Source organism: Camellia sinensis, chromosome 5 (assembly GCF_055761805.1).
Source record: "Camellia sinensis isolate YWXY chromosome 5, ASM5576180v1, whole genome shotgun sequence".
In the NCBI taxonomy this organism is placed as follows: Eukaryota; Viridiplantae; Streptophyta; class Magnoliopsida; order Ericales; family Theaceae; genus Camellia; species Camellia sinensis.
This window is the reverse complement of record NC_138965.1, coordinates 93,747,121-93,762,367: the sequence shown is the minus strand read 5'-3', so window position 1 is coordinate 93,762,367 and position 15,247 is coordinate 93,747,121. Positions and strand designations below refer to the sequence as shown.

At 43.7% G+C, this 15,247-nt stretch overlaps 2 protein-coding genes across 27 annotated transcripts in view; one reads left to right on the top strand and one right to left on the bottom strand.

The window, feature by feature from the left end:
- The window catches only part of LOC114278627 (uncharacterized), a 68,201-nt gene that overhangs the window by 31,885 nt on the left and 21,069 nt on the right, over positions 1-15,247 (top strand). For 5 of the 26 annotated variants that reach the window (XR_014329807.1, XR_014329801.1, XR_014329821.1 and 2 more), the window contains one exon: positions 10,628-12,075. The exons of 19 other annotated variants lie outside the window; for them this stretch is intronic. The gene's annotated coding sequence lies outside the window, so the exon portion shown is untranslated. Of the gene's footprint in view, positions 1-10,627; positions 12,076-15,247 lie in introns of those variants that run through there. 2 more of the 26 variants (XR_014329820.1, XR_014329828.1) reach the window with 2 other exon arrangements.
- On the bottom strand, positions 1,468-15,225 carry LOC145791535 (uncharacterized). The gene is made up of 3 exons (XM_082871894.1): positions 15,102-15,225; positions 2,382-2,773; positions 1,468-2,290 (listed from the first exon to the last, which is right to left on the bottom strand). The coding sequence occupies exons 1-3, from the start codon at positions 15,223-15,225 to the stop codon at positions 1,667-1,669; spliced, it is 1,140 nt and encodes a 379-aa protein (XP_082728020.1). The 3' UTR covers positions 1,468-1,666.

The window sequence follows — 15,247 nt, the reverse complement described above, 5'->3', positions numbered from 1 at the left end:
GGCAACCGGAAATTCTTCATCGCGGCCACAGATTACTTCACAAAGTGGGTTGAAGCTGAGCCCTTGGCAACCATCAAAGAGAAAGACGTGAAGCGATTTGTCTGGCAGAACGTTGTCACACGGTTTGGTGTCCCCAAGATTTTGATCTCTGACAACGGCACCCAGTTTGACGGTCGCCTATTCAGAGGATTTTGTGAAGATCTGAAGATAGAATTCTACAACTCCACCCCGGCCTACCCGCAGTCCAATGGTCAAGCCGAAGCATCAAACAAGACTATACTGGATGGGTTGAAGAAACGGTTGGAAAAGGCTAAGGGCAAGTGGGCTGAAGAATTACCGAGCGTCCTTTGGGCATACCGAACAACCCCGCGACGTTCGACCGGGGAAACTCCATTTGCTTTGGCTTATGGCATGGAGGCGGTCATACCTTTGGAAGTTGAAACGCCCACCCTCAGAACTGAGAGTTTTGAGCCCGAACTAAATGCCGAGGCTATTGCCTTGGAGTTGGACCTAGCGGAAGAGCGCCGGGAGAAAGCCCTCATCCATCTGGCCGCCTACCAACAAGAGCTCTCCAAGAAGTATAACAAGACAGTGCACCCCAGACCGTTCAAAGTTGGGGATTGGGTTTTGAGGAAGATTATGGGCAACACCCTGGTGCCAGGAGAAGGCAAACTAGGGGCAAATTGGGAAGGACCCTACAAGATCACTGGTCTGGCTGGCAAGGGGGCTTACCACTTGGAGGATCTAGAGGGAAGAGCCATACCCCGGCCATGGAATGCGGCCAACTTGAAATTGTATTATTTTTAAGCTTTTTACTTTCCTCTTTTTGTAAAGCAATTTTTTGGCTTGCAAAGCAGAATGTAATTCTTTTTGTCAAATTATAGAAGTCATTTTGCATTAGCACTTGGATTGTTCTTTTAATGTTTAAAACCGAGATGATGTAGTCCGGTTGGAAGAGTTGGTGATTCGTCCAACTTAAAAATCCCAACCGAGATGGTGTATTCCGGTTGGAAGAGTTGGTGTCTTGTCCAACTTAGGATTCCAAACCGAGATGGTGTATTCCGGTTGGAAGAGTTGGTGTTTTGTCCAACTTTGGATTCCCAACCGAGATGATTTGCTCCGGTTGGAAGAGTTGGTGTTTTGTCCAACTTAGAATCCCCAACCGAGATGATGTACTCCGGTTGGAAGAGTTGGTGATTTGTCCAACTTAAAATTCCAAACCGAGATGGTGTATTCCGGTTGGAAGAGTTGGTGTTTTGTCCAACTTTGGATTCCCAACCGAGATGAAGTACTCCGGTTGGAAGAGTTGGTGTTCTGTCCAACTTGGGATTCCCAACCGTGATGAAGTACTCCGGTTGGAAGAGTTGGCGTCTTGTCCAACATGGTATCTTGTCCAAACTTAGCTAAAACCGAGATGGGTATTTCGGTGCATGAATTTGTTTTATTATGCTCAAATTGCTTCGACCGTGTTATGGACTCCGGTCGACAAAGTGTTCCAATGATAAGTTATACCGAGATAGTTTGCTGAAGATGGAATGGATTACTACCGGACAAACACTTGCGAAAATTCAAAATTTTTCATTGATAAAGAAATTCATTACAAGAGGTGGGGACAGAGCCCGGTTACATCAAAAGTATTGAAAGCAAAAATGCAAAGAAAAGAAAACTAAACCAGGGGGGATAGATTGGTGAATTCATCCTCGGCAGTCTCAAGGTTGGTGGTTGGGCTCGCTTCTTGGGCACCGGGCTCAACTTGACCGGGCTGCACTTCCACTACGGCGTCTTCAGCCTCCGAATCTGTCTCATCACTTCCTTCTTCAAGCCCCTCCTCGGCCTCCGCTTGAAGCGCACTGAATACATCATTTGCATATGGCACGAGGTAGACCGGTAGTGAAGCTTTGGGAGGATTGGCAAAAGCGTCGGTGTCAGAGCCCTGGCCGAGCTGTTCGCAAGCGGATTTCCAGCCAGCCTTGAAGTATATGTCTTGTGTTGCAAAGACTTGCTTCTTGTAATTCATCTCGGCCTCGTTGAAACCCGCGTTGTTGGCAGCCCGGCAAGCTTTCTTCTTTGCCTTCTTCAAAGTGTCAACCTCGGCCTGGAGCTCGTTTTGTTTTTTCTCGGCTGCATTCAGTTGACCGAGCAGCCTGTTATTGTCATGGTTGGCCATCTCGAGAGAAGCTTTAGCCCGGCCGAGCTCGGCTTGAAGGCTTTCAACATGGCTGGCAGTGTCGTTGGCTTTCTGCCTAAGCCGGTGGATGCGCTCCAAGACCAAATGTTGTTTCTGAATGGCCTGCACAAAGAAGCAAAGTACATCAGAAAGGGGACCGAGCAAGAAGGACCGAGCAAACACTTGTGAAATGTTAAAAAGAACGCCGACTTACCCTGGCCATGGACTTCACGGAAGATTTTACCAGCCGGGTGTCAGGGACGTGGTCACTGCCTACCACGTCGCCCGGTAGGAGAAATGCTTTGGAGAGATCGAAGGCAAGCAAATGTTCTTTGTCTGCCTTGATCGAAGCAGTCGCCGGGATGTCCTGTCCCCGGTGCTTCAACTGAGGACGCCAAGCGGGCACGGGAGCAGGAGTTTCAGCAGGATGTTCGGTTGTCAGCTCGGTGACGAGCTCGGCGGAGGGATCTGCCCTTGGTCTTTTTCCAGCCCGGCGCGCTTCTCTGGCAGACTGCACGGCAGCTGGAGCTGGAGATGCAAGGGCTACGACGGCTGCACTCGATTGACCGGCAGCCGGGGAACGGGTGGTGACGCTCGGTATCTCGGCTGAGGTCGCGGTTAGAAGGTTTTTGATCCGAGATCTTTTGGCCATTTCTTGCTCGTCGGTTAACCGGATTAATGGGACGTCTGGTAGGGTTGGATCTGGAGGTGGCGAAGGAGCTCTGAGGAAGTCAGTTACTCTACTCCGGCGCGGAGCAGAATATCTGTAAGTCGGTGTGTAGCCGAGCAATTCGTTGCAGTCTCGGTGACGGTACCTAAGCACGGCCCGAATTGCCTCGACGTTGGGGAATTTGTAGTTGGCTTGCAAGGCTTGGATAGCTGCAAAAGAAACAGGGAAACCGGTTAGTAAAACTAAAGAATAAAGTTAACCGAGCAAGTTTGAGTGGCTTACATGAAGAACCGAAGTCCTTGCTTATGAACCAGCCCGGCACCTCCGCTGTTTCGTAGTTGCCGGACACCCAGAAAAAATCATCATCGTGCATATCTTTGTCCGGGGTGCCGGTTATGATTTTTTCCTTGCCCGGTCTTATTTTCAAGTAGTAAGCTAGGCCGTCGCCGGTGTGGCCCATTGTGTATTGCCTCAATATCTCGGCTAGGCCTAAGTTGGTGCCCAGCCGTTGATTCAATTCGTGAACGCCGTTGATTATTCTATAAGTGTTGGTGGACACCTGTGTGGGTGCCAGCCCGGTGCGGCGGAGGAACTCGGTTATAAGAGGGTTGAGTGGGAAACGAAGACCCCCTTCAACGATGGATAGCACGGTGAAGGGGCACTCCTCCCTACCCCAAGGTGTGGTCTCCTCTTCTGCGAGCTGCGGGTGGACATCGGCCGGGACGCCGTAGTCCTCCCTAAATGTAACCAGCGCAGCCGGAGTATCCACTAGGAAGCGGAACTTCCCCATTTTTGGCCGGCTTAGTGTATCCCGGCTGAGGGGTTTGGCTCTGGGTATTGGATGTTGCCCGGTCCTGAGAGCCTCAGGAATGACGGTGGTCCCCTTGGACTCTGCAGGAAAAGGATGGCAAGTGTTAGCGCGGTCGCGCGAAGGTGCTTGATTTAGCTCGGCCATTAAGTGTGCCAAACCACCTCGGTTGTCTATTCTATCTAAGGAGCCCGGTCGCCCAAGCGGACCAGATGTTAGCCCGGTTGAACGGCCAAGTCCTTCTGTTATCTCGGTTTTCGCCTTGGTTGAAACAAACATGTTGTTTGCCCGGTTTGTTTGGTTTTTTGGATCAAAAGAAGGCCCAGAGCCCGGTTCACCCCAGTTCTTCAGTGTTCTTCAGGCAGACGAAGAACACCAAGAACAGTGGAAGGTTTGATGCGGATTCTACGACCTATGCCCTAATAGCTATGTTTTTGTACCCTAATGTGTGTAAAATGAAAGAAAATAGCAACTAGGGGGATCGAAAATCTTACCTTTGGAGGTTGGGGGCAGTTCTTCCAAGAGTGAGAAATGGCAGTCGAGATCGAGTAGAGGGCTTGAGCTCTGGATCGTCAGGAAGTATAAGGGCAGTAGGAAGAAACGGCTTGAGGAGGGTGTTGTATTTGTAAGGGTGAAAGGCTGCCCAAATTCAAATTCTGGCAAAAACGGCGGGTTGGCTGCCCGATGACGAATGGCAGACCGCCACGTGTCCCCATTTATGGCTTTGGCAGGACTGAAGCGACGGGTTGAAAAGACGAAGAGCCAACCGAGCTACTTTCAACGGGAATAGGTCAGCCGAGGAATATAACCGGTCAAATCTGCGGACAATTACGTCAACTAGCTCGGTCGAGGCTTGGCGTCTTGACGACCGGAGAAACGTTATCTCGGATGAGGTGAATAATCCCAGTCACGCTTCCGCGGACGGAATTAAGGGGCAATTGAGAGGGTGATTTATGCTCCGGTGTTGGGCCGAGGTATAGACCGAACAAGTTGAGGGCCCAGCAGAGCATTGGGCCGAGATGATCGACAGTTCACCCGGAGATGGGCTACCAGAAGTTGGGCCGGGCAGAGTTTGGTCTGTGTGCTGCCTCAGACCGTGCAGAAGCTGCTCGGCCAGGAAGTGACCGGTCAGGCTAGGATGCTCGGTCCGAGGATTGTCGAGACCAGACAAACCGAGAGGCCGGCGCTCGAAAAGGCGCGGTCAGCCGAGGTAGTCGACTGACCGGCGAGAAGGCCGACCAAAGGAGGAGCCCGGGCTAAGCTTTGCCGAGATGCCGCCTAGCCCGGTCCTTCATTCGGTTATCCGGTTAGGCGCTTAAGGTATGAAACATGGTATGACCGAGGTAGGGCAGCTCGGCTGCCGAGCTCCAGCTATGCTGACAGGCAGTTGAGAGCAGGTGATGAACGACATGGTTTATGCTGACAGATGGGATAGCAGAGCCACGTGTCAGGAGATGACAGGGAGTGGATATGGGGCTCAGAAGGTATATAAGCATGTCTGCGCCCCCCATACGCAAGAGACGAACACTCTGTAAGAAAATCCTTACACTCAAACACTCTCTCCCTTCTCTCTATTCCCTCTAAGGTGTGTGCTAACTTGACCGTCGGAGGGTTTTTCCGGCCACACACCGCCGGGTAGCTCACCGTTATTTGCTCGCAGGTGATCGGATATCGACGGAGCACGGAAGAAAGGAATACGGGCACGCCGGAATATTTGCTCCCCGTACACTCATATTTTCGGAGTTCTTCTTCCTCATATTTTCTAAGTTGGTATCAGAGCTACAAAAAACACAGCAGCCCTAAAACCGTCATAGCCATGTCGGAAGTCACGTCCGAAACCACTTCAACCCCTGCCGCTGCCATTCCGGTGAAAACGTCAAACTCTCACTCTGTCCAAATCACCACCATCCGCCTAAATGGTGATAATTTTCTCCGCTGGTCACAATCTGTCCGGATGTATATCCGTGGGCAAGGAAAGATCGGTTACATCACTGGTGACAAGAAGGCTCCTGCTGTTAATGACCCGCTGTTCGACAGTTGGGACGCTGAAAACTCCATGGTTATGACATGGTTGGTCAATTCCATGGAGGAGGATATAAGCTCTAATTACATGTGCTATCCTACTGCACAAGAATTGTGGGATAATGTTAGTCAGATGTATTCTAACCTAGGAAATCAATCTCAAGTTTTCGAATTAACTTTGAAGTTGGGAGAGATTCGTCAAGGAGATGATTCCGTCACCAAATATTTCAATTCGTTGAAAAGGTTGTGGCAGGATCTTGACATCTTCAACACATACGAATGGAAATCGGTTGACGACTGCAACCACCACAAGAAAACTGTGGAAGACAGCCGTATTTACAAGTTTCTTGCCGGCCTCAACATTGAGTTCGATGAAGTGCGAGGAAGAATTATTGGCAGACCTCCTCTCCCATCCATTGGCGAAGTATTTGCCGAAGTCAGAAGGGAAGAGAGCCGAAGGAGCGTCATGCTTAAGAAAAAAGGTACTGGTGAATCAATTGAAATTTCTGCTTTAATTAGCGATGCTGCGGCCAACAAGGTTGCAAATTACCAGCGCAGGTTTGATGATAAGCCACGGGTCTGGTGTGATTTTTGCAACAAGCCTCGCCATACACACGAAACGTGTTGGAAGATCCATGGCAAACCTGTCAACTGGAAAAGCAGCAAACAAGGAGAGAAGAATCGTGGCTTTCCTACCGCTAATGAAGCCGATTCAGGTCCCTTCAACAAAGAGCAGATTGATCAACTCTTAAAGCTGATAAAATCCAACTCCTCATCCGGTACTCCTAGTGTTTTGTTGGCACAAACAGGTAGAAATCCTAAAGCCTTCTCTTGCCTAAACTTCTCTCCGTGGATCATAGATTCCGGTGCCTCCGATCACATGACTAGTTTTTCCCATTTATTTAGTACCTATTTCCCTTGTTCTGGTCATGACAAAATCAGAATAGTCGATGGTAGTTTTTCACCTATTGCAGGAAAAGGATTTATTAAACTAACTGAGAAAATTAATCTCAATGCTGTTCTTCACGTCCCCAACTTAGCCTGTAACCTTTTGTCTGTCAGTAAACTATCTAAGGATTCTAATTGTCGTGTTACATTTTTTGAATCCCATTGTGAATTTCAGGACCAGAACTCGGGGATGATGATTGGGCGTGCTAGGATGCTTGAAGGTCTTTACTACTTTGATGAAGTACCTGTTAGTAATAAAAAAGCTCAGAGCTTTAATAGTACTAGTTCAATCTCTGTTCGAGAAAAAATAATGCTATGGCACTATAGGCTAGGACATCCTAGTTTTCTTTATCTGAAAAATTTATTTCCAGAACTATTTAAAGGGATTGATTGTTCTTCTTTTCATTGTGAAAGTTGCATTTTTGCAAAATTTCATCGCTCTACTTATTTGCCAAAACCTTACCAGGCTTCCAAACCTTTTTATTTGATTCATAGTGATGTTTGGGGCCCTTCTAAAATCACTACTCTTTCTGGTAAAAGATGGTTTGTTACATTTATTGATGACCATACCCGCTTATGTTGGATTTATTTGATGAATAAAAAATCTGACGTGAAAAATTTATTCACAAATTTTTACAATATGATTGAAAACCAATTTCAAACCAAAATTGGTATTTTACATTATGATAATGGAACAGAATATTTCAATGAGCAGTTGGGTGAGTTTTTGGAAAAAAAGGGGATTTTTCATCAATCTACATGTCGGGATACCCCTCAACAAAATGGCATTGCAGAACGAAAAAATAAACATCTACTTGAAGTAGCACGTGCTATAATGTTTTACATGCATGTTCCTAAATATTTATGGGGTGAAGCAATTTTAACAGCCTCTTATTTGATAAACAGGATGCCTACAAAGGTGTTAACATACAAAATACCTTTCGATTGTCTCAAAACTTTTTTTCCTGACACGAGGTTGTTTTCTGATTTACCCGCCAAAGTTTTTGGATGTACTGCCTATGTTCATGTTCCTAGTCAATTTCGTTCAAAACTTGACCCCCGTGCTATAAAATGTGTTTTTTTGGGTTATTCCTCAAACAAAAAGGGGTATAAGTGTTTCGATCCTCAAACCAAGAAATTTCATGTGAGTATGGATGTGTCATTTGTGGAAACAAAATCCTATTTCCCCAACACTTCTCTTCAGGGGGAGACAAGTGGAGTAGAAGACCGTTTTTGGGATATTTCTATCCCGCTCCCCAATGTCATTTATCCTACACAAAAACCACATCTGTCTGATAATGATCACTTAGGAGAACCAAGTTCTATGGTGCCTAGTCAAGAAGATTCTTGTTTAGGGGGAGAAGTACTACAAAATGATCTAAATCCTGAGCTTCAGGTTTATACTAGGAAGCGATTTCATCTGAGGAATAATGACCCGAATGTCCATCCTAATGACCCGAATGTCCACCCGAGTTCTGGCATCGAAATTTTAGGTAATCCTATTCCTTCTATTTCCGACCTTGATGTTCCTATAGCAATTAGGAAAGGTGTCCGAAATTGCATTAAACATCCTATTGCAAATTACCTCTCCTATCAAAGACTGTCTAAAAACCATAGAGCTTTCACATCTAGGATTTCACACTTGTTTGTTCCAAGGAATATACAGGAAGCATTGGATGATCCGAATTGGAAATTAGCAGTCATGGAGGAGATGAATGCTTTAAGAAGAAGTGGTACTTGGGAGATAGTTGATCTACCCAAAGACAAGAAAACAGTTGGGTGTAAATGGGTGTTTACGATAAAATGTAACGCAGATGGAAGCGTTGAGAGATACAAGGCGAGACTGGTGGCTAAAGGCTTCACTCAAACTTATGGGATCGACTATCAGGAGATGTTTGCTCCTGTTGCTAAAATAAATTCCATCAGAGTACTGTTATCTCTTGCAGTAAATTCAGATTGGCCTCTACATCAACTTGACATTAAAAATGCATTTCTCAATGGTGATCTTGAAGAGGAGGTGTTCATGAGCCTACCGTCGGGATTTGAGCAGAGACTTGGAAGCGACAGAGTATGCAGATTGAACAAGTCATTATACGGACTCAAGCAATCACCAAGAGCATGGTTTGAACGCTTTGGGAAGGCAGTTATCAGTTGTGGCTTCTCGCAGAGTCAAGCAGATCACACAATATTTTATAAACATTCAAAAAACAGTAAAATTGCAATTTTGATTGTTTATGTTGATGACATCATTTTAACTGGTAATGATGAAGCAGAGTTAGCAGCCCTCAAAGAGAAACTCGCAAAAGAATTTCACATTAAGGATCTGGGAGCCCTCAAGTATTTCCTCGGAATGGAATTTGCAAGATCCAAGGAAGGTATATTCGTTAATCAGAGAAAATATGTTCTTGATCTCCTTGGAGAAACAGGTATGCTTGGTTGTAAGATGGTGGAGACTCCGATCGAGCCTAACTTGAAGTTACAAGCTGCTAAGGCTGAAGAAGTCAAAGAGAGGGAACAATATCAGCGACTTGTCGGGAAATTGATTTACTTGTCTCATACGCGGCCTGATATTGCCTTTGCAGTCAGCATGGTAAGTCAGTTCATGCACTCACCAGGGGCAGAGCACTTTGAGGCCGTTTATAAGATCTTAAGATATTTGAAAGGAACTCGAGGGAGAGGCTTACTGTTCAAGAAACATGGACATCTTCAAGTTGAAGTATACACAGATGCAGACTGGGCAGGAAGTGTTACAGACAGGAGATCAACATCCGGATACTGCTCCTTTGTAGGTGGGAACCTAGTTACATGGCGGAGTAAAAAACAGAATGTGGTAGCTAGAAGTAGTGCAAAAGCAGAGTTCAGAGCTGTTGCCCATGGAATCTGTGAAGTAATGTGGATTAAATGAATTCTTGAAGAATTAAAGCTTTCTCACCCGACACCTATGAAGGTCTATTGTGACAACAAAGCAGCTATATCTATAGCTCATAATCCAGTTCTACATGATCGCACAAAACATATAGAAGTGGATAAACATTTCATCAAGGAGAAAATCAATGCTGGCATAATCTGTATGACCTACCTTCCAACAGGTGAACAATTAGCTGATGTGCTAACGAAGGGACTACACAAGAAGCAATTTGATAAGCTGACTAGCAAGCTGGCTATGGAAGATATCTTCAAACCAGCTTGAGGGGGAGTGCTGGAAATTTGTGTTAATGCATATAATAAGATAGTGGCATGTATAGAATATGATAGTGGTGTTGGTGGTAGATAGTGGCATGTATAGAATATGATAGTGGTGTTGGTGGTAGATAGTGGCATGTATATAATATGATAGTGGTAGATAGTGGTAATATATAATATGTAAGTGGCATATAATGGGTTATAATGATGTTTGTAATATCTCCTATATAAGGAGTGTCATTTGGTCTTGTAAAATAAGAAGTTTTGAATATAACAGAAATATATTCCTTCTTCCTCATATTTTTGGAGTTCTTCTTCCTCATATTTTCTAAGTTTACGAAATATTATTTGGTTCGAACCGTAACATAATTGATTTTCAAATTGAGACCTTATTTATGTAACTAATTATTTTGTTTATTGTTTAGCATATCTGATTCTTTATTTTATTATTTATTAGGTTGTTTATTTTATTTTATTTTATTATTTGATTGATTAAAATAGTTTAATTCATTACTTGTTTAGTTTAGTTAGTTTTTATTTATTTAGTCATTAGTTATTTAAATAAAATATGAATGTGTTTAATTACACCATAGCTAGCTAGTTAGTTTAATTTACATGCATATGTATAGTTGTGGTATACTAATTTAGTTCCATACTTGTTAGTGTTGTTTATATTTTATATATTTATTTAGTTTTGAAAAAAAAAAAAAAAAAAAACTGATGAGAATTGCATGTGGTGAAATAAGTGAGCATATTTGTGCTTTGATATTCTATTTTATTCTCATGCTAGTTCCACGGGTATGTGTGTATATGTTTTTGGTGTGTGTAGGACATGAGTAGACGGATATCCACCTGGGCCTCCAAAAAGGCCAGAGGTTCATCCTTCTCGGCACCACCGCCACTGCCGTCACCACCATTCTCGCCACCCCACCGGTTAAGTCGCTAAGACTGGAGTGGGCTTCTCGCCCGCTTCACAAGCTCACTCAGTTTAACATGTATTTTCACAATGATCCAGCCACCTCTTGGGCCGTTCAGCAGCTTCAATTCCAGCAACAATTAGGCATTTGCACTGTTACTGCGCCAACCTATCCTCGTTTGGCTCAGCTTTTCCACTAGAACGTGTCTGAGGAGCGCATGGTGTCATCTCCCCACCTTCTGTCCACTATAGATGGGCACATCATTAGCATCACGCAACCCATGATTGCTAGGGTGTTAGGTCTCTATAACGAGTGAGAAGGCCATCCATTCCCCGAATTTGTGGATAATCAACCCATACCCCACATCATCCAAGAATTTTTTCTGCGGGCCTATGGTGATCCTAATTTCATGTGCTTGCGCCAAAGCAAGCTACCTGCTCACTTATTATTCCTGGTCTTTGGTGTTGTATAAGAATACCCTTCCACTTGGGCACAAAGCTAAGCGCCGAAAGGAGTTTATGCGAGTCTTACATTGTTACCAGCATGGTTACCGGGTAAACCTTCGGCACGTGATTTGGGTGCACGTGCAGAAATTTATGCGTGAAGTCATTCAGCCTCAACCCTTGTCGAACACAACTTGGTCCCTGCCCTTTGCCAACCTGTTCGCGCTCCTCTTCCAGCTGAACAACCTTTCGATTGATTCGGCTGAGGAGACCGACCTTGCCTACTCGATTTTCAGCCAGCAAGAATGGCAGCACAGCTTATCCCAGATACCACTACAGGGCGGTGTCCCGATTGCTGAGGCAGATGATTCCATTCATGGCCCACCCCCTCCTGCCCCTTCTGTGCCTCCCCAAGGGGAGCCCATGTACATGACTCGAGAGAAGTACTTGCATCTTCAACACTCAGTGGATCAGGTCCACAGTACTCTTCAGAATCACCATCTTCTCATGGGATTGCGCACGGATTATCAGGTGTATCGGGATCATTCACAAGGGACATTCGACCAAATCAATGCCAAACAGCTTAACTATCAACAGTCAGTTGCATCCATACAAACTGACTTTTATGCGTATCGGGAGTTGAGCCAGCAGTGTTTTGACCAGCTCGGCGCTTGGGTTCATGATGAAGCATTCGAGACTCGGACATTGATGCACACCTTGTTTGAGTAGCATTTTCCACTACCGCCACCGCCACCGCCACCGCCACCGCCACCGCCACCGCCACCGCCGTTAGTAATAGACTATTTTTTTCTGTCTTTATTTATTTTTATTTCTCTTTCTCTTAAAAAAAAGGGGGAGGGGGGGACGTGTGTGTTGTGTTCGTATCTGCCTAGCTGGATGTGCACCTACAATGTCTGGTAATATTCTCTCTCTTTAATTATTTACTTCGCATTTGTTTCCATTGAGGACAATGTCATATTCAAGTTGGGGGGACGAGGATATTTTCTTTTGTGTACTTCTACTTGGCTCATAGTTCATAATCCATATTTATACTTGCTTCACTTGATTGCACCACTTCACTTGGTGTTGACTTGTTGCTAGTAAGGTGGTGATATAAGCATATGTTAATTGGGGAACATAGTAGACTTGTATGAAAAGGGTTTATTGAGTAAATACTCATATGTGATGTTTGCACTAGGATAGTTGTTTAGTTCACGTTTGTTTCCATTGAGGACAATGTCATATTCAAGTTAGGGGATAAGGGTATTTTCTTTTGTGTACTTCTACTTGGCTCATAATTCATGTTTATACTTGCTTCACTTGATTGCACCATTTCACTTGGTGTTGACTTGTTGCTAGTAAGGGTTTATCGGGGAACATAGTAGACTTGTATGAAAAGGGTTTATTGAGTAAATACTCGCATGTAATGTTTGAACTAGGATAGTTGTTTGTGTTTGTAGTATTAGTAGACTTGTCATGAGTATGCCTTGATTCACCTGAATAGATTATCATAGCGGTGACCTCTTTATTATAATTCCTGGTGTACATCATTAATAATTGCTAGTGTTGCAAAAAAAGAATAAATTAGTAGTCTTGATTCGCACACAAAAAAGAAAAAAAAAGAAAAACTTGACTTTTTTCGTAGCCTTTTTAACTCGAGTTATTAAGCCCGTAGGACTGTCTTTACACGTAGTGCCCTAAAGCGGTCTGGTTTGGGAGTCATTGGCCCAATACCTGCTACATGGGTTAATTAGAAAGCTTAAGGGACCTAGACATTGCGCAGTTAAGGAAAAATAAGGAAAATGACTTGTTCGGATCCGTAGCCTCTTCAGCTCGAGTTAGTAAGCCCATAGGGGTGTCTTCACACCTAGTACCCTAAAACCGTCTGGTTTGGGAGTTATTGGCCCAATGCTTGTTACATGGATGATTAGAAAGGTTAATAGATCAGGACATTGCACAGTCTCATGATTGCGAAAGTTTAGTTTTTTTTGTATATGTTGGATGTTATTGTCAGTTACACTGGGTTATTATATATAGTGGACAGTTAACTAGTTATGGGGATTGCACTTTACACCAAGGGTACTAATGATGTGTTTTACTAGCATTCACAAGTACGAGGAACTTAACTTTTGTGATACTTAATTGTGATTTTTGCTCAATAGATTCCTTCATGTTTGTCTACTATGCCTTCAATGACTCATCATGTCTTAATATTGCATTGTATTGGCACATAAGTTAATTCTTGAGTGGAATAGTGTGGTAAATTGTTGTTGGGCAGATGTGATTATGTTAATGTTTGTGTGTATCATTTTTGAAAACCCTTACAAGACTATAGTCGCCCATTTGGGGTAATTTTGTGGTTTAAAGGCTTGTTGCATATGTTAAATGCAATTGTTCTTCCCACGAAAGAGGAGGTAGCTAGATTTTGTTTAATTTGTTTTTTTTTTTTTTTTTCCTTTATTCTTTGCTTGAGGACTAGCAAGTTGTAAGTTGGGGGATGTGATTGAAGCCGAATTGAACAGCATTGAGGTTGGTAACTAGGATCTCTTAACCTTACTTGCCAGTTGTAGACACAAATTTTAAAACATGAAGTGTTTCAACACATTTCAAAATCTATGTTACAAATGTCCATTGTTTAGTTTTTGGACTACCAATGTTGATTATTTGAATAACAGGTTCTTATTTCCGATCTGTATTTCAAATCGTTAATTACACATTTTATACAAATGAAACCTCCGATTAATGAAGAACAAAATAAACAACAAAAGACAATTTAAGAAAAATAAATATTTTATTGAAATTGTTATGGGTTTTGAACCCTTGAATACAAAATACAATTCTTGGGTTTGGAACCCTTTACCTATTCGTCGCCATTAGCGTGGGCTCTTGAGTTCTCTAGGCTTCTCTTCTTCTTTCTTGTAACGATTTCTTTAGCTCTTAATTTCTTTCTCTCTCTCTCTGATCTTTTCACTTATGATTTCTTGATCCCCCGTCTTGTGTGATGGTCCTCATATTTATAGAGGGCCATCAGGTGATAGGAATGCCTCATCTTCAATTTGAATTCCAAATTGAATGATAGCGCCATTTGAATTTTGAATAATAGCGCTATCTGATTAATCGTATATCTGATTAACCAGATTGATCTTTGGGGTTTCATCCTGTGTGGTATCCTTGCTGTAGGCTCTACAGGTGTCATCTTTCGTAGGCTCCACGTGTCATTTGAGTATCTTGAATAACGTTGTTGAGATACGTCGTTTTATTTATGTACTTCAACGGATCATATTGATCTTTTTTTAGGGAGTGATTACCTACAACCTTCCTATCATAGGCTCTATACGTGTCATAAATTTAGTTGAAATTTATGTGCCAACACCAGTCAAATTGAATATTTTGTCTGTTTGATGCCAATCAGGTTGGATGCAGTAGGAGCATAAAATGAGCAAAAATCAATATTTTTAGCAAAAAAATGCTTCCCACACGTGCGGCCCATCCATCGCAGCCAAATAGGGCCTAAGAAAATCGCACATGCGAAGGCCCATTTCTGCACGTGCGGAACCCTTGCCGCACGCATGGCGGCATTTCCCACACGTGCGGCCGTATCTCAGAAAATGTGCCAGTTGTTTGGAATTGTTTAAAAGATTTGAAAGTATAGAATTTACCATAACCCACTCCACCTACCACCTCCACTACCACACACACTCACCTACTTCACCTACTTTCCTACACCTACCACACACACTCACCTACTCCCAAATCCTCTCCTATATAATAGGAAGCCTTGTAATATCAACAACACATCAATCTTGTAATATATATCAATCAATAATATACATCAATTTTTCTTACATGGTATCAGAGCAAGGTTAAGCTCTTGGTATTCTTCGCCTTCCGGCGGGCGGCAACTTTGCCTTGACCGCCCGCCGGACCTCAACCAATTTGAGACCTCCATCAACTCGCAAGATCTCTCTCATACTTTCTCTTTCTAGAACAAGCCATGGCTCGAAACCATGCGGGTTGAAGCCAGATCTGTCATCAACTTTAACATGGTATCTGATCAGCTTTATCATGCAGCTCCAGATGGCGAAGCAT